We start from the raw sequence: 23,036 nt of genomic DNA on the forward strand, positions 1-23,036 counted from the left end.
AGCAGAGGTGTGTTGCTTTTGCAGGACAATGCACCTGCTCATGAAACCCAACAGACAATACACAACTTGGGCTTTCGTTACCTGCCTCACCCACCCTATTCACCAGACCTGGCCCCATCTGACTATTTCTTATTCCCAAATTTAAAAAAACACTTGAAAGGAACAAAATTTACCACAGATGATGAATAGCTAAGGACTGGTTTGTGCAACAAGGGAAAGACTTTGTTCTCAGAGGATTGCAAATGATGCAACAACATTGGAACAAGTGTAACACACACACGTTATGGTGAATATGTAGAAAAATGTGTAAGTTACATGATATGGTGATTACCTCATGGTGATTATCACAACTTTTCAGCACACCCTCATAAAAGTCCCCAAAATACACAACATCATTCCACCCTCTGCTTTAAATGACGAAATTTGAGTTCTTGCATGAAATTATTCCCAGAAGATACCTTTCGCTTATTGTTATTATTCTGGACCTCCATGGAGTCACAAGACACTTCCTGGAAAGCCAATATTTCACAACACAAAGTCTATCATACCATTCCTTAAATCCCAATCAGATAATGAATTCCAAGGTCCAACCTCACTCCATGCAAAACACCACCTCACTCTCATACTCACCACCTCCTTTCCCAACCTCCAGGAATAGCTTCCTGTCTTTATTCTTTTCCCTTGTTGTTCTGTATGCAAAATCACCATAGTGTTTATCCTGTAAATACATCTCTATGTCTCAATCATGTCACCCCTTTCATGTCAATTCGTGTCCACCAAACACAGCAGTTTGCATTGCCTTCTGTCTATCCTCATAACCAACATCGTAGATTCCTGATATATCATTTTTGTTATCTTTCCCTGTGCCCTTCCAAAGGTTAATTTATCCTCTTCAAATTCCACTGACTATATCTAAGTACATTAACACATACAGGCCCTCCTCTAACATTTTCAGGGCCTGGGGCAATGCAAATGTAGACCCACACACCATATGTCTAAATAGTTTAAAAGTTATAAATCACGCTGACCAACTGTTAAATGAAATATGTCATCCTCTTACCGTGACAAATATACTCTCATTATGACAAAAATCAGTGTCAAGCTATAGTTTTAATATGAATGAAAGTCGGCAAAATATCAAAGATGAGCAAATTTAATTATTGTTGTGCATATTTGGATGTTCTGCTGATGAGCTGACAATGTTTGGATGAGTAGACTGATTCTGAATATTTGATTTCATTAATTTATGCTTTTTTGTGATATGTAGACCTTCTAAAGCATGGGGTCCAGTGCAGTGCCTTTCTTGCTTGGGCCTCTCATACACTCTTTTATTTCTACTGGTTCAAGTCTTTCCATGTATCACTTTTTTGCAATATGTCTTCTAACTCCAAATTTTTATTGATTATCACCCCAAGATCTCTTGCTTTCTCCACTTCCTTTAGTATAGTTCCACCAATACAGTATGCAACCTCCCATCTGGATATCCCAAATTTCAAGTCCTTACATTTAGTTGCATTAAACTGACATACTCAGTCAGTTTTCTGTTTAGCTTATTTAAATCCTCCTTGGAGATGTGTATAATGCATTGAATTATGGAATATTAATGCAACCGATGTGAATTTACCATTTACCATACCAAGTTAAAGATTGAGGCAACATGAACCAGAGGTTCAGAATATCTCATTAAATGTATAGCTTATTTTGAAGTTCATATCATTTTTCTAAACTTTTTTAATGGCATCCCATTTTGTAATGAAAAGTTTTGATGTTTCCTTATAATAAATTATAATAAACATTCATTAAGATGAATGTATATCGTAATGCATATTTTATTCGATATGTTAGTACTTGAGTAATGTTAAAAAAAATCAGAAAATTCCAATGGATTTCTGTTGCACTGATAATATTTTGAAAGTTCAGTTCAGCTGGTCATAATTTTTAGATATTTAATTTTTTTAGTAAATTATTATTATTATTATTATTTGATCTTTGCTTTGTGTTCCCCACCCCAAGAAGATCTTACCCCCCCCCCCCCCAAAGTTACATTCCTCACACTTTGGAAACATAGGAATCAAATTGCTGAGTTGAGTTTTTAAGATATTCTTGTAACTTACTCCTACAGGTTAATTGTTACAACTTATATTTTATTACTAGTTATTTAATTATTAATAAATAATAAAGTTATGTGGTAAGTGGTAGAATTTTACAGAAATTATATTTTGAATATCCAAAGTTATTTGACATTTATGTTTGCCATTTTTTTCAATAATTATTGTTTTTCTTTCATAGCCAACTGATATCATTGCAGCATGTGTCTTTAATTTGACTGATTCTTCCAAGTGGAAAGCAATATCTCAGGATGCTTTGAAACTTATTAGAAAGCCCCCATTATTTCTACAGTTAGCAGACAATCTTAACAATGCTGAAAACACGCTAAGCTATGAGCTTGAACAACATTTATGTTCCTTAATAGTTGATTACAGGAAGGTACTGTATGGTATATTTAATTTTTGATTTAAAATATAAACAAAATCTAATGAAAAAATGTTCTTGGTATATTTGGACAACTGGGTGGCAGCTATACCTAGACAAAAGTAAATTGGTAACAACAAACTTACATTTCCAAATAAGTTGTTTGTGCAGCAGTTTCCAACAATATGTATTTAACCATTCTAACAATATTATGTATTTAACCCAGAATTGGGTTAAATACATATTTTAATATTATATTACATATTTTACATTAATAATACATTACATATTTCACTAAATACTTAATTTTGATAGTATGTATTTTATTTCATTTAATTTTTATGACCTTTTTGTGGAAGCTTACATAAATAGAGTTGTGTGTGATTAAATCATCAAAATTTAATGGATGACTAAAAGAAAAAGTTGCATTTTTTTACATACTGATGTAACGCTATCCAGTTATTTTTGATTTGTTATGATAGGTTTCACGGTATAAAAAGAACACAGATGGTTAAGCAAATAACTATTTATTAACTTAAATAAGTTCATCCAGCATCTTCAGAGCACACAACATAAAGTTTGTTACAAAGGCAAGACAGCCACAATCCGGTGTAACAGTGGGGACAGTATAAGTAATTGCAGCGTGTAACATAAGACTAAAGTCCTAATATGGCGCCATCTAGGTTAAAAAAAAAAACAAAAAATCAAAGTTTTGAAATAGTAGTCCAGATGATAAAAAATCAAAGTAATAAATATTAATTTGGTCTTAGGATGACTGTCTCCCAAATCTTTGGTAGATTTATGCAGCCATACTTGTTAAGGTTTGGGGTATGTTTCAAGGCTTCTGTTGATTCCAGGAACAACCTCTCTGACTTGTAGAAGCTTCTGTGCATTACTTTTGTTTCTTTCCAATTGATCCTGTGTGTAAGGGTATCCAAAGCATGGTCTGCCAGACCCGACTTACCATAGCGAAAGTGTCGGATATATTTTTTGTGTTCACTGAGGCGGATGTCCACATTTCTTCCTGTCTGTCCGTAGTAGGCTTGATGGCAGGAACAGGGCACTTCATAGACACCAGGATGTGATAAAGGAGTGCATTTGTCCTTAGGTGAACGGATGAGAGTTGCTAATTTTTTATAAGGTTTAAATACTGTGCGTAATTGGTGTTTGTTAAGCACCCTAGATATCTTTTCAGATGTGCCTTTAATGTATGGGATGGTGATTGTTTTGTTATAGTCTTCTGTGGTAGATAGAGGGGATTTATGGGTAGCATTTAGTATGTTATCTATTTTACGGGGATTATAACCATTGTTTAAGAAGGTTTGACGTAGGTGAGAAAGTTCAGCAGTGAGAGCAATGTCATTGGAACAGATTGCTCTAGCTCTATGGGTTAGTGTTTTTAAGATACCATATTGTTGAGAAGGGTGGTGGTGTGATTGTTTGTGTAAGTATCTCCCTGTATGTGTGGGTTTTCTGTAAACAGAAAATGATAAGGAACCTTCTGGAAGACGTGTGATCAGTGTGTCCAAGAAAGGCAGGCAGTCAGTGGCTTCTAGTTCCATTGTAAAGTGGATTTTAGGATGCTGACTATTTAGATGCACTAAAAATGTATTCAATGTGTCTGGGCCATGTGGCCAAATGGCAAACACATCGTCAACATAGCGTAGCCAGAGGCTAGGTTTGAGAGTGGCTGTGTTGATAGCTAATTTTTCCAGATGTTCTATGTAGAAGTTGGCTAAGGGGGGAGAAAGAGGTGAACCCATAGCTGCCCCATCTAACTGTTTGTATATTTTCCCTTTCCATGTAAAATAACCTGCCTGTACTGTGAATTTAAATAGCTGGTATATATCTGGGGAAAATTGTGAATTTAGTAAGTTAAGTGTTTCAGTCAGTGGTAATTTAGTGAATAATGAGGTGATATCAAAACTCACCATTTTCCTCCAGATATATACCAGCTATTTAAATTCACAGTACAGGCAGGTTATTTTACATGGAAAGGGAAAATATACAAACAGTTAGATGGGACAGCTATGGGTTCATCTCTTTCTCCCCCCTTAGCCAACTTCTACATAGAACATCTGGAAAAATTAGCTATCAACACAGCCACTCTCAAACCTAGCCTCTGGCTACGCTATGTTGACGATGTGTTTGCCATTTGGCCACATGGCCCAGATACATTGAATACATTTTTAGTGCATCTAAATAGCCAGCATCCTAAAATCCACTTTACAATGGAACTAGAAGCTAATGACTGCCTGCCTTTCTTGGACACACTGATCACACGTCTTCCAGAAGGTTCCTTATCATTTTCTGTTTACAGAAAACCCACACATACAGGGAGATACTTACACAAACAATCACACCACCACCCTTCTCAACAATATGGTATCTTAAAAACACTAACCCATAGAGCTAGAGCAATCTGTTCCAATGACATTGCTCTCACTGCTGAACTTTCTCACCTACGTCAAACCTTCTTAAACAATGGTTATAATCCCCGTAAAATAGATAACATACTAAATGCTACCCATAAATCCCCTCTATCTACCACAGAAGACTACAACAAAACAATCACCATCCCATACATTAAAGGCACATCTGAAAAGATATCTAGGGTGCTTAACAAACACCAATTACGCACAGTATTTAAACCTTATAAAAAATTAGCAACTCTCATCCGTTCACCTAAGGACAAATGCACTCCTTTATCACATCCTGGTGTCTATGAAGTGCCCTGCTCCTGCCATCAAGCCTACTACGGACAGACAGGAAGAAATGTGGACATCCGCCTCAGTGAACACAAAAAAATATATCCGACACTTTCGCTATGGTAAGTCGGGTCTGGCAGACCATGCTTTGGATACCCTTACACACAGGATCAATTGGAAAGAAACAAAAGTAATGCACAGAAGCTTCTACAAGTCAGAGAGGTTGTTTCTGGAATCAACAGAAGCCTTGAAACATACCCCAAACCTTAACAAGTATGGCTGCATAAATCTACCAAAGATTTGGGAGACAGTCATCCTAAGACCAAATTAATATTTATTACTTTGATTTTTTATCATTTGGACTACTATTTCAAAACTTTGATTTTTTTTTTTTTTTAAACCTAGATGGCGCCATATTAGGACTTTAGTCTTATGTTGCACGCTGCAATTACTTATACTGTCCCCACTGTTACACTGGATTGTGGTTGTCTTGCCTTTGTAACAAACTTTGTGTTGTGTGCTCTGAAGATGCTGGATATATTACCAGCGAAATATTAGCTTTTAAGTTAATAAATAGTTATTTGCTTAACCATCTGTGTTCTTTTTATACCATGAAACCTATCATAACATGTCTGACGAACACATAAGCCTATCCACGCGTATTTTTGACTTATTGTTTTTCTTTCATAGCCAACTGATATCATCGCAGCATATGGCTTTGAAACTTGTTAGAAAGATCCCATTATTTCTACAGTTAGCAGATAATCTTAATAATGCTGAAAACTTGAAATAAAGCTTGAACAACTGTGTTGAACTGTGAAGGGTTGGTAGTTTGGATATTATTATTGTTATGAATTAGGACCTTCACAGAGTCACAAAACTTATTGTGAGAGGCCGATCTTGGATGACACACAGTCTGTCATACATTCCTTAAATTTGTTCACTATTCATGCTTTCACAGCCCTGTCAGGTAATGCATTCTATGGTCAACCCACCCTTCATGCGAAAAAGCCTCTTCTCACCCTCTTACTCATTACTTGCATTCACTGCTTCCAGGGATGGTCCTTGTCCTTTCTCCTTCATCTTTGTTCTGCCATACAAAACATCTCCCCAGCATCAGTCCTCTAACCACCTCTCAACAGTTTAAATGTATCAGCCATATCACTTCATCTTCTATCTATCAAACTTTGCAGTCTGCATTCCATCTGTTTATCTTTATAGCTAACATTATACAGCCCTGATATAATTTTTGTTATCTTCCTGCCCAAGGATAATTTATCTCTTTCAAATCCCAATGACCAGATTTGAGCAAAGTAATCCGGATGTGATTAGGGCTTTACACAATGGAAAAGAACCATTTTATCATTTGTCTCACTATTGTGCTTTTCTCTGGGTAACCTCTACCATCTTCATGATATGTCTCCTCAACTTCAAATTTCTGTTGATTATCAATAGAAGATTAAGATCCCCCTTGCTTCTCCACTTCCTCTAGTATATTTTCACCAGTAAACTAAGCAACTTTCCATGGATGAATCCCAGATTTTATGATCTTACATTTTGTTGCATTAAATTGGTATCTGTATTCATTCATCCACCATCTAGCTTATTCAAATCGTCATGAAGGGCCACAACATATGCACTGTTATCCCTTGCCAGTTCTGCATCATCTGCAAACAAATTAATATCCTTCCTTCTTGCAATCCACTAGCATAAAGATTAAACAATGAAGGTTCTAGTACAATGGCAAAAATATGATGTTAAAAAAGAGTATCATGATGTCATTATATATTAACAGAATTGAAGAATTTAAAATATTTTAAGTTAAAACTTTGAAGGAAAACACAGATCTAATCCAAGAAGTTTGAAAACTAAAATAAGAGTTAAAAGTAAAAGTCTTAATATGTTATAATAAGGAAAAGAAACATATATATCATTATAAATTCAGATCTAAGTTCGTAATCCAGGTCACAGGTCACAGGAGCCACTTGTAAAAAGTCATTCCAGTCATTCCGATAAGCACGGAAGATGCATTCTGTTACAATATGTTGCATAGTCTGTCGTGGAGCACCACAGTCACATTCTGGAGATGTTTGTCTGTTCCATTTATAGAGAGTTTCTCCACATAGGCCATGATTTGTCCGAATTCTATTTAGTAATGTCCATGTTTTACGAGGTAGATCTGATCCTGTGATGATTTGATCACCTTTATAGATGTTATGCAAATGTTCTTTCGTATTTTCCTTCCATGTTTCTTCCCACTTTGATAAAGAAATAAAATTATTTAGCACTAGTTCTTCTGCTGCTCGTATTGATGGATGGCGAGATTTCAATCTATTGACGTTAAGAGTTGGGAGATCCTGATGAATAGGTAAGTTTGGATTACCAGCAATTTTTTGGAATTCATGGACTAAAGAATTCAATCTACATAGTTCTCTAGGAATAATGCCTGCTAAAAGAGGTAACCAATATGTTGGGGTCGATCTAATAGAGCCTGTAATTAATCTTAAGGTATTGTTCAATTGAGAATTGATAATCCTTGTGTGAGGGCTATTTAGCCACACAGGAGCACAATATTCAGCACTTGAGAATACCAAAGCAAGGGCTGTTGTCCGAAGAGTAGAGGCTCTAGAACCACAGGTAGTGCCACAGAGTCTCTGTAGGATATTATTACATGTCCTTAGTTTATGTGCCAAGTTTGAAAGATGTTGCCGGAAAGTGAGAGAATGGTCAAGCGTGACTTGACTCCCAAGTACTTAGGGAATGTATTATATGGAAGTATAGTCTTGTTCGATTCAATTTTTAGTTTCACATTTGCCAAGTTATTATTTAGATGAAAACAAGATATTACCATTTTGCTCCTATTTAAGCAGAGTCTCCTTCTTTTAAAATATTCATCCAGAATAGTTAAGTCAGCTTTTAGAATTTCTTCTGTATGATTTATGCTGTGTAGTTATTGCTATATCGTCGGCATAACAAAATTTCCCTGATGTAGTGATGGGAAGATCAGATATATATATACAGATTGAATAATAATGGAGATAAAACAGATCCCTGTGGCAGTCCATTATTTAACTTCCTTTCACTGCTAGTTTTATTACCTATAGTCACTATAAATCTTCTATCTCTTAGCATATTGTTAATAATATGGACTATTGTTTTACATGGGATAATTTTATATAATTTATATAGAGGGTCTTGTCTCCAAACGGTGTCGAAGACTGTTGACAAATCAATAAATGCTGCTGATGTTTTTAAATCTTTTTGAAAACCAGCTTCTATGTGAGTTACCAAAGAGAGAACCTGGTCACAACACCCACGATTTGGTCTGAAGCCAGCTTGTTCTATTGGGACATTTTTAAAAATTGTGGAGCTTATTCTATTATGTAAATGTAAGATCATATATTATTTTATGATCTTACATTTTGTTGCATTAAATTGGTATCTGTATTCATTCATCCACCATCTAGCTTATTCAAATCGTCATGAAGGGCCACAACATGTGCACTGTTATCCCTTGCCAGTTCTGCATCATCTGCAAACAAATTGATATCCTTCCTTCTTGCAATCCACTAACATAAAGATTAAAAAGCCCCATAGAACTCCACTTGTAAGTTTTTTCTTCCTTGATATGCTCCCTTATATACAACACTTTGTAAGGTAGCCAGTCTCCAATCGATTTCACTAGTCTGATATGTATATCCTTGTGCTGCAGTTTAAATAGTGGTTTTTAGTATCCCTGTCAAATGCCTTTGTAAAATTTAAAAAATATAGTTGTAGTATATGTATTTCCTTTATCAACTGTTTTTATAACTTTATTATAAAAGGCAATTAGAATACTAAAAAAAAGAGTGTCCTGTAACAAATCCATGCTAACTCTCACACAAAACATTACCCTTGTCTGCCCAATTTTTTGTAAAATCTCTCATTAATTTCTACAAAATCTCTACAACTACGAAAGAAATAAAAACTGGCCTGTGGTTTCATGCCTCTATTTTATTACCACTCTTATGTAGTAGCACTATCTTACCCTCCCTCTACTCCTTCAACACCTTTGTCATAAAGATACTTTCAATGAACAGCCAGAGTAATGGATATGTCAATTCCATAGCTCATTCTCATAAAACAAATGGTGAAATTTCATCCACTGCCTTATTGACTTCCAGACTACTCATTATTCAAAATACATTATCCTCATGCACTTCTAAAACTTTATCCCTCCTACACACATACATGCGCGCACGCACGCACGCACACACAGAGCTCTAGGAATAAAACCTGCTTTACGAAGATGAAATACCTCAACAAAGTGAACATTAAACAACTTACTATATAATTTGCATTGGTCACTAGACTCCCCCCCCCCATTTTCATGGATATGTGATGTGTAATTTTCCTGGCCTGAATCTTATATTCCTTATGCAACTGCTCTCCGTAACCTCTTTTTCATATTTCGTTCTTATTTGATTTCATTAACCATCCATTTTATACCAAAAATGTTTTTCACATTAGGTATGCAACATGCCATAAATATTTCTTCACTAGCTCCATGCACTAGTCATTTCTATTATTATTATAATTACTTGCTTTATAATTCCACATAAATTCCTTTCTTCTTGATACTTCTGCACATCTGTTACCTTTCAAGTCAATACTACATGGTCACTCTTGCCAACTGGGATCAGGAATATTTCAGTTACATTGAGATCCTCTGATGCTAAGACCAAATTCAAAACTCTTCAAAAATCGAAATCCTCCACTATATGTTACATAAGACATTTGTCTTTTAAGACATCCAGAAATTCTATTCCCATGCTACTACTATATGCTGTTTCTGTTTCCAAATTATACTGCTATAGTTTAAATATCCCATAATAATCACTCGTTTTGCACTTGCTAAGCTGAACTGCCTGAATATCTCCTGCTGTTCACTTTTTATTCCTGGTTTATAGCAACACATTAAATATCCTGTTCTGCCTATATACTGTACACTCTCAAAACCATTTCCCTCCAAATTCTCAATTCTGAGAGGATACAACTCATATTATCATAGTAACACTCCACCACCATGTTTACCTTCTTGTCCTACTGAAATGTACTATCCTCTTCTATTTTTATTACACTCAGGACATCATCTTCTGTGAACAATGTTTCACCTGATATCAACATTTTTTGGATAGATGAGGCTATTAATACCACCAATTCATTCTGTTTTACTCCTGATACTCCTGCAATTTGTCCAGAGAAACATTAGTACATTATCACTATTTCTATACATACTATTATTCCCTTCATATTACATTTGACTATGCAATTTACCATACATTCTCCCATCTCCCAAATGACTATCTTCACAAGAAACCACCTTTTTACCATCTCTCTTAGCAACTCTAGTTTCCCTGCTTTGGTGCTATTATTTGCTCAGAGAACAGAAGTCTCTCCAGATGCCAGTGTCTTTCTATATTCAAATGCAGCCCATTTCTCACATATAGTTATTTTCTTCTCTTATCAAAGTATACCAGTATGACCTCACTTCTGACATACTGTTAATATCATGTCATTCATTATTGCCATGTTTTCCTTAATTGTGCATTGTCATATCTAGCAATATCCTCTCGCACTTTTCTGCTGTACAATCTAGCATTACTTCAGATTTCTCACCACAATTCACACTATCTCACCTCTCCAGAGCATCGCTGTACTGTATTGTTCCTCCAGGCAGGCACTCCTCTACTATTCTGTTTTATGCACCATAGATTATTGAATCTCCCTATATCACATCTCTCATAGATTTATCCATTCCTTTCTCTTCTGCATCACTGACTCTCCCTTTTCTCTGACTCTTTCTCATTGTTCTCTTGCTTACCCGCCTTCCTTTCATCTCCTTATCTTGCTCCTGTATTATCTAAACTTGTCATATCTTTCTCTTTCTGTGGTTCTTCCATTTCCTCTTTCCTTCTATTTTCTCATAACACTTCCTCTTTCCTTCTATTTTCTCATAACACTTCCTCTTTCCTTCTATTTTCTCATAACACTCCCTCATCCCTGCTCTTATTCATAGTGCATAATTTCCCTGCTATTAGCAGTACTTCCCTTCCCTTCTAGCCCTTCCTATCCTTATGAAAAATATCATATCCTTCCATTTCTATTCCTGTCAGGATATCATTATGATCTAACCTTGTTTTTATTCGAGCTATTTCTGGTTAAATAATAAACGGAATCAGTGCAACAATTTCATACTCCTGGCATTTGTAAATAACTGCAACATTTCCTTCCCCTCACCTATGACTTTCCACACCTGCTTCTGTCTTCTCACCCTTATCTTTTTCCTATACACATCTGCTCCAACTGAACTACTCCCCATGTATTCCTGGCAATCCCTATACATGCATTTATTACTGGTTTCAGAATCCCCTCTTATACTGATACTGTACTTCTTATACTGTACCTCTCTGGTCCACTCTGTCCAATTTGCATTCCTGTTATTACATTCTCATATTTCATGCTACTCTCATCTCCATTCACAATCACTTCAGTAGCTTACATAGTCCATTCTCCTGTTCAATTGCATCATCTCTAACCTCCTCTAATACATTATTCACATCACTCATAACACTTCCTTCCGGTAGCAGCCTTTATAGATAATCATCATCATCATGCGTATCAAGGATTTAGGCCTAGCATGGCCTGTTCCAGCCTTAGAAGTCATCGTTTAAGAGGATGTCCTGGATGACTCACTGAAAAACCATTCAAATGCAGTTCATCACTCTTATACTATTCCAATCATTCCTTAAGCTTATCTCACAGAATTACAAGCTCTATTCCATTCTCTTCATGTACTGTAAATAACTGTAACACAGTTATTTACAGACAATCACATATTGTGATTGTCTGTGAAAATACTAGTGGTTATGATGGGTGGTAGATGGCGATGGTGTAGATCAGAGCTGTCTAAAGCATTGCATGCAGCCTGCCTGTGGGTTTTGATTTTCACGAGCAAAAATAAATAAAATAACAATTTGAATTGAATGCGTATTAGATATTTTAATTCTATCATTAATCGATAATCGTGATGGTGGTAATTTTATATGGTGTTTTTACATCACTATACACCCACGTGTTTTACAAACATTAGGTATGTCAAAGAAGTGTTCTTATACTGTTTTGTTCCAACGTGCATGCTCTGGGTGCTCACCGGGAACGTGAGTGCATGATTAATGTTATTTGTTTCTTCAGCTATCGAGGTTGTATCACTGCTGCTTGCCATATTACTAGATACACATTGTGATGCAGCCCTCGGATAAATCTTTTTTTTTAAATGTGGCCCTCGGATTACCTAAGGTTGGACAGCCCTGCTGTAGATGATGATGATAGTTGCAGTTCGGTGTAGTTGGTGGAGGCAGAGAGTTGTAGAGTAGGTGCTCCCCCCTCAATGAGTCTTTGGACTCCCTGGAGGTGTTATGTAATAATAATAATAATAATATTTTTACTGATATACCATTCATTATCTTTGCTCTCTGCCTCAACGTATCATTGTCATACCTGGGAAACATACAAACTACTCTCTCTGCCATGTGTTGTCTTTCACTGTTCACAACAATATCTAGATATCCTCACATTCTCCCAATGCCTAGCCAAATTACTCATTCCACACACAACTTTTGGTTATAACAGGAAAAATAATTGATTCACCAAGAAGTCAGCTCCATTCAAGCACAGGTATGTGGATATCTCAACAAACTGTGGCATGATGCCCACAACAAATAAGCCTATACATCCAAAGGCCTGTAGTCTGCTTCCCTTTATCCACAGCTCATCGTAGAGCCCACTTTCAGTGGTGTTGTATTCATAAAAATTGGATAGACACCAACAGGCTAATGTATACTTTACCAATGAGAGTTGTTTTAGTCTTTCCTCTGATTCTAGATGATACTTGATATGGCATGAAAGTTTACTGCTTACAATCACAAGAATGTCCTTGAAAGGGATAGATATGGCAGTGCTGTGCAGTGCTATGCTTAATGGACACACCAAGCTAGAAGTGTTGGAAAATGGGACCATGACTGGTGAACAATATTGCAATGAAGTTCTTTAACATCATGTTCAATTGTTACGTGGTACTGTAGATGAAGAATTCATTTTTATGGATGATAATGCCACACCACATCATACATGAGCAGTGGAGATACTTCTGAGACCAAGGATATTAATCGAATTGAGTAGCCAGCACTTTTCCTAGGTCTCAAACCCATAGAGCACAGTTGGGACACAATAGGAAGATGCATTGCTGCTCGAAATTCCCCTCCAGAAAACAAACAAGGCCTTATCCTAGCTCTGAAGGAGGAGTGGGCTGGTTTGCATCAAGAACTCCTGAATCACATGGCACGACATTGTGAGAACTGCATCGCAATTTGTGGTGGACATATTCCATACTGAAATGTCTCTCTGCATAGCTTTCTGTAAGCACTGTTCATTAATTCTTTAACTATGTCCTTAGGAAATTTGTAACTTTTGTCAAAAATATATTGCAATTTAATTTTGCATTATATCACACAAAAATATTGCAATTTTTGTGTGATATAATTTATTAGTATGCTGGCAATAAATTTATGTCCACATTTGGCAGTAGTCATGAAAATTTTTTCATATACAGGTAAATATGTAGTTCATTCTTATCTTTTGGATACCAGTGTATTGTAGGTTTACAATCTTTTGTGAGTGGGAGTCTTATAAAACTGTGGATATTATATATATATATATATATATATATATATATATGACTACTATTATTAACTCGGGGTTGGTATTTGTTCATTTTTAATATTAACTGACTTAAAACCGGAGAATTATAACAAAATGAGATTTATTTGAAAACGCAACATGTTTCGTCGAGATTGACTTCATCAGGCGTTAAGAACATAGAAAGATATTAAAAGACACTGAAAATAACATTGAGACACTCTAAAGCTATACAATTATAAAGTCACAATATTCGACTGTGAATTACAGTTATTAGGAACTTGAGCTATAGTCCAAGTTAAAGTTCTATTGTTGTACACTTGTGCGTGTGTGGAACCACGCGATCTCCAGTATCTGATAGTAGAGCTGAAAGAGTCAGGCAAATTATAGCTGAGATTATTGTTCTTATGAAGCGGGTCTAAGGTGATTTCTTTTGACTCCACAATGTGGCGTTCCACCTCATCATGGCAAATGTGTAGGTTTGAAGTTGATGTCCAATTTATCTCATGTTGGCGGCTTTCGTTGTTCGTGTTTATGGAAAACAGGACATGGCCCGACAGAGCAGTTGCTCTGGTTCTCTTATAAGCAATGTCTCTCTGGTGCTCCTTGAGACGCAGTAGGATAGATTTCTCCGTTTGCCCATAGTAAGGCTTTCCGCACTCACATGTGACCTTGTATACACCTGGGAATTGTAGAAGGTTTTGAGATTGTTTATAGTTGTTGAAACATCATCTTGATTTTGGCAGAGTCGAGAAGCACGTTTGTATGTTAAACTTCTTTAGGATTCTACTCAGCTTTTTGGATAGTGTGTTGATATATGGCAAGACGATATGACCTTTGGAGTCATCCTGTGTCTCTACGTTGCTATGTTGACGGTGGGATAATTGGTTGTTAATACTTTTTAAAGAGTAGCCATTGTTTTTAAAGGTCCATTTAAGATGTTGTAGTTCTTTTTTTAGTTCTTCTTCATCCGACAGTACAGATCTTGCACGATTCACAAGAGTTGATATAATACCCAACTTTTGTGCTGGATGATGATGTGAGGATGCATGCAGATATCTGTCCGTGTGTGTTGGCTTTCTAAATATAGAGACTTTTATTGATTCAGGTGTCTTGGTGAGTTTAACATCTAGGAAACAAATGGAGCTATTTTCTTCAATCTCCATTGTCAATCTCGACGAAACATGTTGCATTTTCAAATAAATCTCATTTTGTTATAATTCTCGGGTTTTAAGTCAGTTAATATTAAAAATGAATATATATATATATATATATAAGGAGGGTGGCAAAATGTTCTGGAGGCTATGCTTAGAAATGAAATATCAACATACTATAAAAGCAATCAGATGATAAAGTTGACATGAATACTGAAGATAAAGGTAGTTCACTGCAATGATTACTTTGAAAGACTGCTAAAGTGAAAAACTTTCAACATTTAATCCAGGGTATTTTAGTAATAAAACGTGACACCTTCCTTTTGACTACTTGTATATGGAAATATGACTTTTGCATTACTTCAACCTTGGTATCACTTTCAGGTCTGGCTCCCACTGATTATGTAAATTCTGACCTCAATAAAGGTCAGAAGTGGCCCTTTCCATAATGCCTAGTATTTTACATGTCTGTAATGATATGTCATTGCATTATGGGATACTAAGGCAATTGATGCAAAGTCATTAGCTTCTGTATACAAATAGTCCAGTTGTGAAGTGACTTCACGTGCAAATTTTGTTTGTTTACATGTGGATAATGGATGAAACCAAAAATATAATTTTTTGGCATCTTTAATTATAGGATAATAATTATTGGCCTATGTTATTAAAGGAAAGCTGTAGAAAGCATTTTTTCATGTTTCAGTGTATTCTTCAAATAGCATGAATTGCATTTCAGATGCCAATGTATTCTGCAAACTGCAGAATACGTTGGTGTTTCAGTAGATAAGTTATGTTGATTTGATGTTGTATATATTTGTATTATTTGTAAATTAATGATTTTTATTTTGGTTAAAAAGTGTTTGAAAACTCAATCTCTTAATGAGTTTAATAGTTAAATAGGTTAAACACAAAGTTATTATTATTATTAACATCTGACCTCCATGGAGTCAGAGACTCATTGCCGGAGGTACACACTATCACACAATGCTCATCCAGCCGTGCTATAAACTGATTCAGTATGTTACATTCACCGCACACTAAGGCAATGTATTCCATTCACCAACCACTCTCCATGCAAAGAATCTGCGCTGCACTCCTCTGTTCACACCTTCTTATAGAGTTTCCAGTGATGCTTTTTTTGTTCTATCCTTTCTCTCATTCTATGAAAAATCTCTTCCATGTCAACCTGATAACAACTCATGACATAGCTTATATGTCTCAATCATATCCTCTCCCCTCTTCCTCCTATTCACAAGCTCTGCAACTTATATTTTCTCAATCAGTCCTTATACTCCACATTCCAAAGACCGCTGACCATCTTTGTGAATTTTCTCTGGATCCTCGAATATCTTCATTACCATGAAAACTCAGCAACCAAATCTGTGCACAATAATCTATATGAGACCTGATCAAGATCTTATACACAATGGCGTTATAACCTCTGTATTTCTGCATGTCAGGGTCATTTGCATCATTGCCATTATCCAATATGATGTCTTCACAAAAAAGTGCAATGTGGCTCTTGAATTTCAGGTTCTTGTCTGCCACCATTCCCAGATCTCTCATCTCCTCTACCTCTTCCATGGTAGAAACTTTAAAGTTTCCCCACTGAGTGTATACTTTGTGTTCCATCGTTTCTTACCAAATTTGAAAACCTTACACTTTGCAACATTGAACTGAAATAAACCAACTTTTTTTTAAACGCCATCATACTGGACCAAAGCAGTTTCATTTTTAGAACATTTCTGTTTAATTTACTCCTGCTTGTATGGTCTGGTTAAAAGTTAAATTGTAGTGTTTTGAATGATTTTTGCAAGACAGCCTTAATTTTAATTAGAGAAAACCAGCCAGATTGGAATTAATACTAATATATATGAGTTATGGTGATGTCTGACAAGAAATGCTGAAATATGGAAGTATAAAATCCACAAAAATAGAAATAAAACTGTATGTGAGAATAATAGAGGAATTTCCTTATGTTCCTGGTATGAATTATGGAAGCATACTTGAGAATAAGCAGAGAAAAATTGTGTAAGGTAAACTTGCATACTGCTTGTTCTTATTCTTCTGTTATCAATATGATTCAGTGTTGTCAGGATCAGATTTTGACTTTAAGACAAATAGTTGAGAAATCATGGAAATATACCAAGGATCTGTATGTAAGGTTTGCAGATCCAGAAAAAGCATATGACAAAGTGCCAAAAAGTTCAAAATGCCATAAATGCATGTTGTAAATAGGAGAGTATATTGAGCAATACATAGCCTATATTTGAGTTGTAAGTCAGAATTGAAGGAGGTACAGGAATGTGGCTTGATGTTAAATCCAAAACAGTGCACATTATCTCTATTGTTATTCATCATCGACATGGATTGCATTATGAAAGATAGTGATATTTAACCTTACATTAAAATTAAAGATGTCAAAATTAGCTCTTTGCTTTATGTAGATAATGTTATACCCCAGATTAATCTGTATAAATCTGCTGAATTTCCTAATTAAACTGAATGCTACTATAATAAATTTGGAATGAAAATTAGAGATAAAAAGTTAAAGACTGTGAAAATAGGCAGGAATATTGAAAACATCAACCGCATCTTGAATGGAGTACTTATAACAAGTAAAATATTTTAGGTATTTAGGTCCAGTTTTTAGTTTAGATGACAAACTAAGTGTAGAAATAGACAAGAGAATTAATTTATATGGACTAAGAAAGAGAAATTAGTCAAAACACTACACTAGCTGTATATAAGACAGTGTTCAAACCAATTTTAACTTATGCATCTGAGAGTTAAGTTAGAAATAAACACTTGGATCAAAGATTGCAGACCACAGATATAACCGTAATGAGAAAGACTGAAGAAGTGAACAGATGGCAGAATTATATTAAATTGATTAAAATGAGAATATTAGAAAGGAACTGCCCATTGTGAGTATTCAGGAATGCATTAGGGAGCTAATCTCAGGAAGTATGGTCACTTAAACTGAATGAGAGAGAGAGATTAGCAAAAGAAGTTTTGCTTTTTATTCTCTAGGATGGCAGGAAAATTTCCACAACGATATAGATTCTAGGGATGTAAAAGAGCTTAAGCTTCAATATGATAGGTATGCTGCTCACTGAGTGACATCTGCCTTGATGTGTCTGTTGACTCCATATGGGTTTGTTATAATAATAAGACTCAGAGGAAGACCAGACCAAGATCTATCTGGATCGATACAGTAAGAACTACCTTAGAAGACTGAGATATAGGATCCAACAGTAATGGTGGATAAATTAATTTGGAGGAATATTGTTAATAGGAAGTTAGTAATGATGTAAGATTTTCATGTAGCACTATCATAACATCCTGTACATCCCCCCCTGCCCCCGAATATATATATATATATATATATATATATATATATATATATATATATATATATTAGGAATTTGATGATGAGTTATTATACAATTACATTGGTAGATAAAATGAATATAATAGACGATTATGCATTTTGCAATGAGAAAAGAAAAAAAAAGTTTGAAATGTTAATTTTCTTTTATATTTGACCATACAGTCAAATTTTGTTTACCAAAATTACACTGAGCTTAATTTTAAAACTTAACTTAAGATTTTAAGAATGAATATATCTAAAACATTTATTGCTGTATCTTGATTATATATTAAAGCAAAAGGAGATTCATAAAGATTGAAATAACTATTTACTTTCCTTTTTTTTTTTTTTTTTTTTTATATGCATGAATATATGCTTCAGGATCATGGATTAGCTACTTACTGGGATGAAGATCTTAATTATATTTTAACTTCTGCCTTGGCTGTTTATGAAATCAATGGAAAAACTGGTAAGCATATTGCATGTGGTTATTCTGGTAGAAAGCCTTATATGTTGGTTATTCATATCTGTACATTTTGAAGAAATTACAATGCATACTAAATATTATTTACAATAACTTTAATTAATACAATATTTCAATAAAATTGAATAGCCATCATCAGGGCACATAAACACTGGGTAAATGAGGCTGAAGCAAGGCAACCAAAGTTGTGCATAAAGTCCTAAATAGTGTTCTAGAATGGATGGTCTCAGCTGTTGCGCTCAAGATCTGAGGATGGGTGCTTCCTCAGTTTGGGACAGTTTCATGCACCCAAATCTGTCAAAGTTAGGAAGTTTCTTAAGGCATAAGAATAAGGGATGCCAATTTCTTATATTGTATGTAAGTGGTTTGAGGACTGTATTTCTTTAAGAATTTTATTTATTTTTGCATATGTGTCCCAGATTGTTGTTTTCCTTTTCTAAGGTGAACTGGATGTTGGTTGTTTAGATGTGTTAAGAAAATGTTCGAATCTGCCATCTTGTTAAAAGTCACTTTCATAAAATAAAGGAAAACTAATTGTAAATTGATCACTGATCTAAGGGTAGAGAAATTTCTATTATACCGCGCCACTCTATCCTTAGATAAGTCTATATGAAATAGTAGGATCAATTCAAAATTAGTTAGCAGTCTTTTCATTCATTCAGGCCGAAGTATTTATTTTCTCTCTTTAGGATTCCCACTAGATTTGAATTTTTGTCAACGGTGCAGTAAAAAGAATTTCAGGCAAATAGGTTAACAAATAAAGCATTTAATATAGGTCATATAACACTTACATAAATTTTACTTCTAATTTTAAACAATAGAAATAAGTCAAACATTAAGTCAAGTCAATTACATTAGCACAATCTTCCAAGTCTTCACATACACCTTCTTAGCTTCTGGGTTATAAAGTTTTTACACTTAAATGAATATAATAGAACATCCAATCTAATTAGTTTTCACACATTTTTCAGTCATGCTATAAGTTCAAAATATTACAGGATCTAATAGCTGAAAATATCTTTCAAACAATTCCTATCTCCAACTCTCAATCACGAAGGGTTTCCACAGTTAAAGTTAATAATTCACTATGATAGACCTTACCGGAAATGGTTCCTAGAACATCTGTTTTGTTGTGAGCAAACTTCTGGAATTTACTTATCACACTTAAAGAATAAAAACACATCTACAAAACTTATCCTCAGTTATACTTAAAGCACTGTCAATTACGCCTCAGAATTCTTGACATCAATTAAGGCACTTCAACTATCCTTATTACCACTCATAAATTAATTAAAACACTGTGAGGTTCTCTTTAGGGCAAATCGGAAATAAGCTGCAATACTAGATCAGCTGGGTTTATTCAGAATTCTTCCTTGAATGTTCAGCTTTTTACTTTATCCGAATGTAGCTTTAATTTTCCTTCTATTATTACTGCTGATTTCAATTTCAGCTAACTATAAAATTCGTTACGTTCTTGCTCACTTATAAAAATTATCCACTTAACTCCTACCCTTAAGAACCTTTTATTTACTTCTACTTCTTTATTTTATCACCCTGCTTCCTTTCACTTCCCAGTTTCCGTCCCAACTCCCTACTTTTTATATATATTTTTTTTTTATTCTCTCTTTAGCTCACGCTCTGTTCCACTCGCGCTTGTTTATTTCACGCATCTCCATGACAACAGACAAACATAAACATTCTCGCCAATGTTAGACAAGGCTATACTACTACATTGAGTCATTACATACGTTAAGCTTTATACACAAATAGGAATCATTAGAATATTTGCTTTTCAATAAATGCGTAGTTAATATTGCAAATATAAGTTTCTATAATATTGACATAACAAATAGGAATCATTAGAATATTTGCTTTTCAATAAATGCGTAGTTAATATTGCAAATATAAGTTTTTATAATATTGACATAACAATAAATAAAATAGCTTAATAATATTTAATACAGAATCTATTTACCATTGACACATTTCTTTGATTAAATAATTAAATATTTGATATAATTAAGGTAGTTATATGATATCAAATTATAATTTACGTTATTTACATTAAATAATATTTACAAACGCAGCCTTTGTGATGGAAAATCATGTTGGATTCTGAAACAAATAATAATTACTCAAATCTCTATATATACAGAATCCAACAGTCCCAGATTGTTGTTTTCCTTTTCTAAGGTGAACTGGATGTTGGTTGTTTAGATGTGTTAAGAAAATGCTGAGAGCCTCCAGATCATGTGGCCAAATGGAGAACTCATCATCTATACAGCTAGCAGATGTGGGGAAAACTTGAAGGCCTTCTTTTTGGAGGTTTCTGTGAAATGGTGGTGGGGAGGGAGAAAGCAGAGAGCCGATGGCTGTGCTCCTTTATCTGTTTGTAGAATTTTCCTTGCCAAACAAAATTGCTAGAGTTTACCATGAAGTGAAATAGGACTGAGATATCAGGAAAAAATACAGCTTGGATAAGGTCTGAGGTATCTTTGAAGAACAGAGAGAAGACATCAAAACTGACCTTTATGTCAATGTGTTGGAGTGTGAGGTTTTCTATTTTCTTCTTCATCAGCTTGCTGAACCTTTAAGGGTCTTTGATGCATGTACCAACTTTTTCCATTCCAGTACTGAATTCCCATCTCAGCTAGGTCTTTTTTTTTTTTTTCTTTTTTTTTTTTTGGATATCATTCTTCTAATGCATTTGCAGCCTATTCCTAGGTCACTATCCATCTGGCTTCATTTTGAATGCTTGTTTAGCTATTCTCTTTCTTTCCACCCATAATTTCCACTTGTCCAATCCATCCCATGCTCTAATTTCATCAACTAGAAGTGAGGATCTATAGAGTTCATATAGTTCTAGATTATGTCTTCTCCATTCATCTGTTGTGAAAATAATATCCTCAGAAACGTTTCTGAGGATTTTATTTTCAAAGATCTGCAACACTTGGTCTGTTATGCACCAGGTTTCTGCTCCATATAGAAAAATAGGTCTAATGATTTTCTTGTATATTTTTGTGTTTAACTCTGCTTGATAGAATTTTGGAAGATAGTAAATGATGTACTGAATGATAAGATCTATTGGCAGCATGTATTCTAGCTTTTATCTTTGTACTAATTTTATTTCTTTGTACAATTTTATTGTCTCGAGTAATCAATGTTCCAAGATATTTGAAGCAGGTGGCACTTTTAAATTTCAGGTTATCAATGGTAAACTGGTCACTTTCTGCTTGATTGTGATTTCTGCATACATTAAATATTCAGTTTTATCCTGGTTGATTTTTAATCCTAGTTTTTTAGCAGCAGTTTTAAGTTTTCTAAATGTCCTAATGTTTTCAGCATTTTCTCTGACCAGGCATATATCATCTTCATATCCTAACATTAGTGTCCTTTTTGTGTTATCTTTTACAGTTTCTCAAATACATGTTTCTAAGGCAAAATTAAAAAGGATGGGGTGAAAGGAATTTTTTTGCTTCAATACTGTCTTAATATCAAAAGGTTCAGATCTAATTCCATTTGCTAATACCATGTTTTGGCTGTCAGTGGTGCAAATTTTGATTAAACATATTATCTTATGCTATATAGCATATGTAGCAGAATTTTAAATAACAAACTAATAAAATGTTCTGAAAGCTTTATTTTAGAATACAAAATGGATTTAGAAAAGGACGATCATCTATAGACCCGGCCTTTTGCCTAAAATTAATAATAAAAAAGAAGAGAATACAATTTAGAAACACATATTACATTTATTAACTTTGAAAAACATTTGATAAAGCTAAAGGAAGTATTTTATTTAATATATTAAAAAAAGACAAATACCAAATAATATTCTGAAAGCCATTACACATATATATGAAAATAATCGGATACAAATAAGATTAAATTAGGAACTCTCGTATCCAGAGAGATATAACTACCTCATATCCAGAGAAATATAACTAGGTATAACTACCTAGAATGCATGACTGCATATGAAAATAAAAAAGATATAAACCTAAAAATTGTGAAATATTTAAAAATAACAGTGGCTTAAATATAGTATTAATGTAATTAATACTATATTTAAGCCTAACCTAGTTCAAAAACAAACTAGACTAAAAGTA

General features: G+C 34.5%; 1 protein-coding gene across 10 annotated transcripts in view; it reads left to right on the forward strand.

Moving 5' to 3' along the window:
* The window catches only part of LOC150096973 (centrosomal protein of 76 kDa-like), a 224,173-nt gene that overhangs the window by 173,137 nt on the left and 28,000 nt on the right, over positions 1-23,036 (forward strand). For all 10 annotated transcript variants that reach the window (XM_090408529.1, XM_090408522.1, XM_090408523.1 and 7 more), the window contains 2 exons: positions 2,290-2,487; positions 18,825-18,912. In XM_090408529.1, the coding sequence (XP_090264655.1) occupies positions 2,290-2,487; positions 18,825-18,912 (286 nt within the window). The remainder of the gene's footprint in view (positions 1-2,289; positions 2,488-18,824; positions 18,913-23,036) is intronic.

Source organism: Typopeltis vanoorti, chromosome 18 (assembly GCF_054136105.1).
Source record: "Typopeltis vanoorti isolate ZY-2024b chromosome 18, IOZ_Tvanoo_1.0, whole genome shotgun sequence".
Classification (NCBI taxonomy): Eukaryota; Metazoa; Arthropoda; class Arachnida; order Uropygi; family Thelyphonidae; genus Typopeltis; species Typopeltis vanoorti.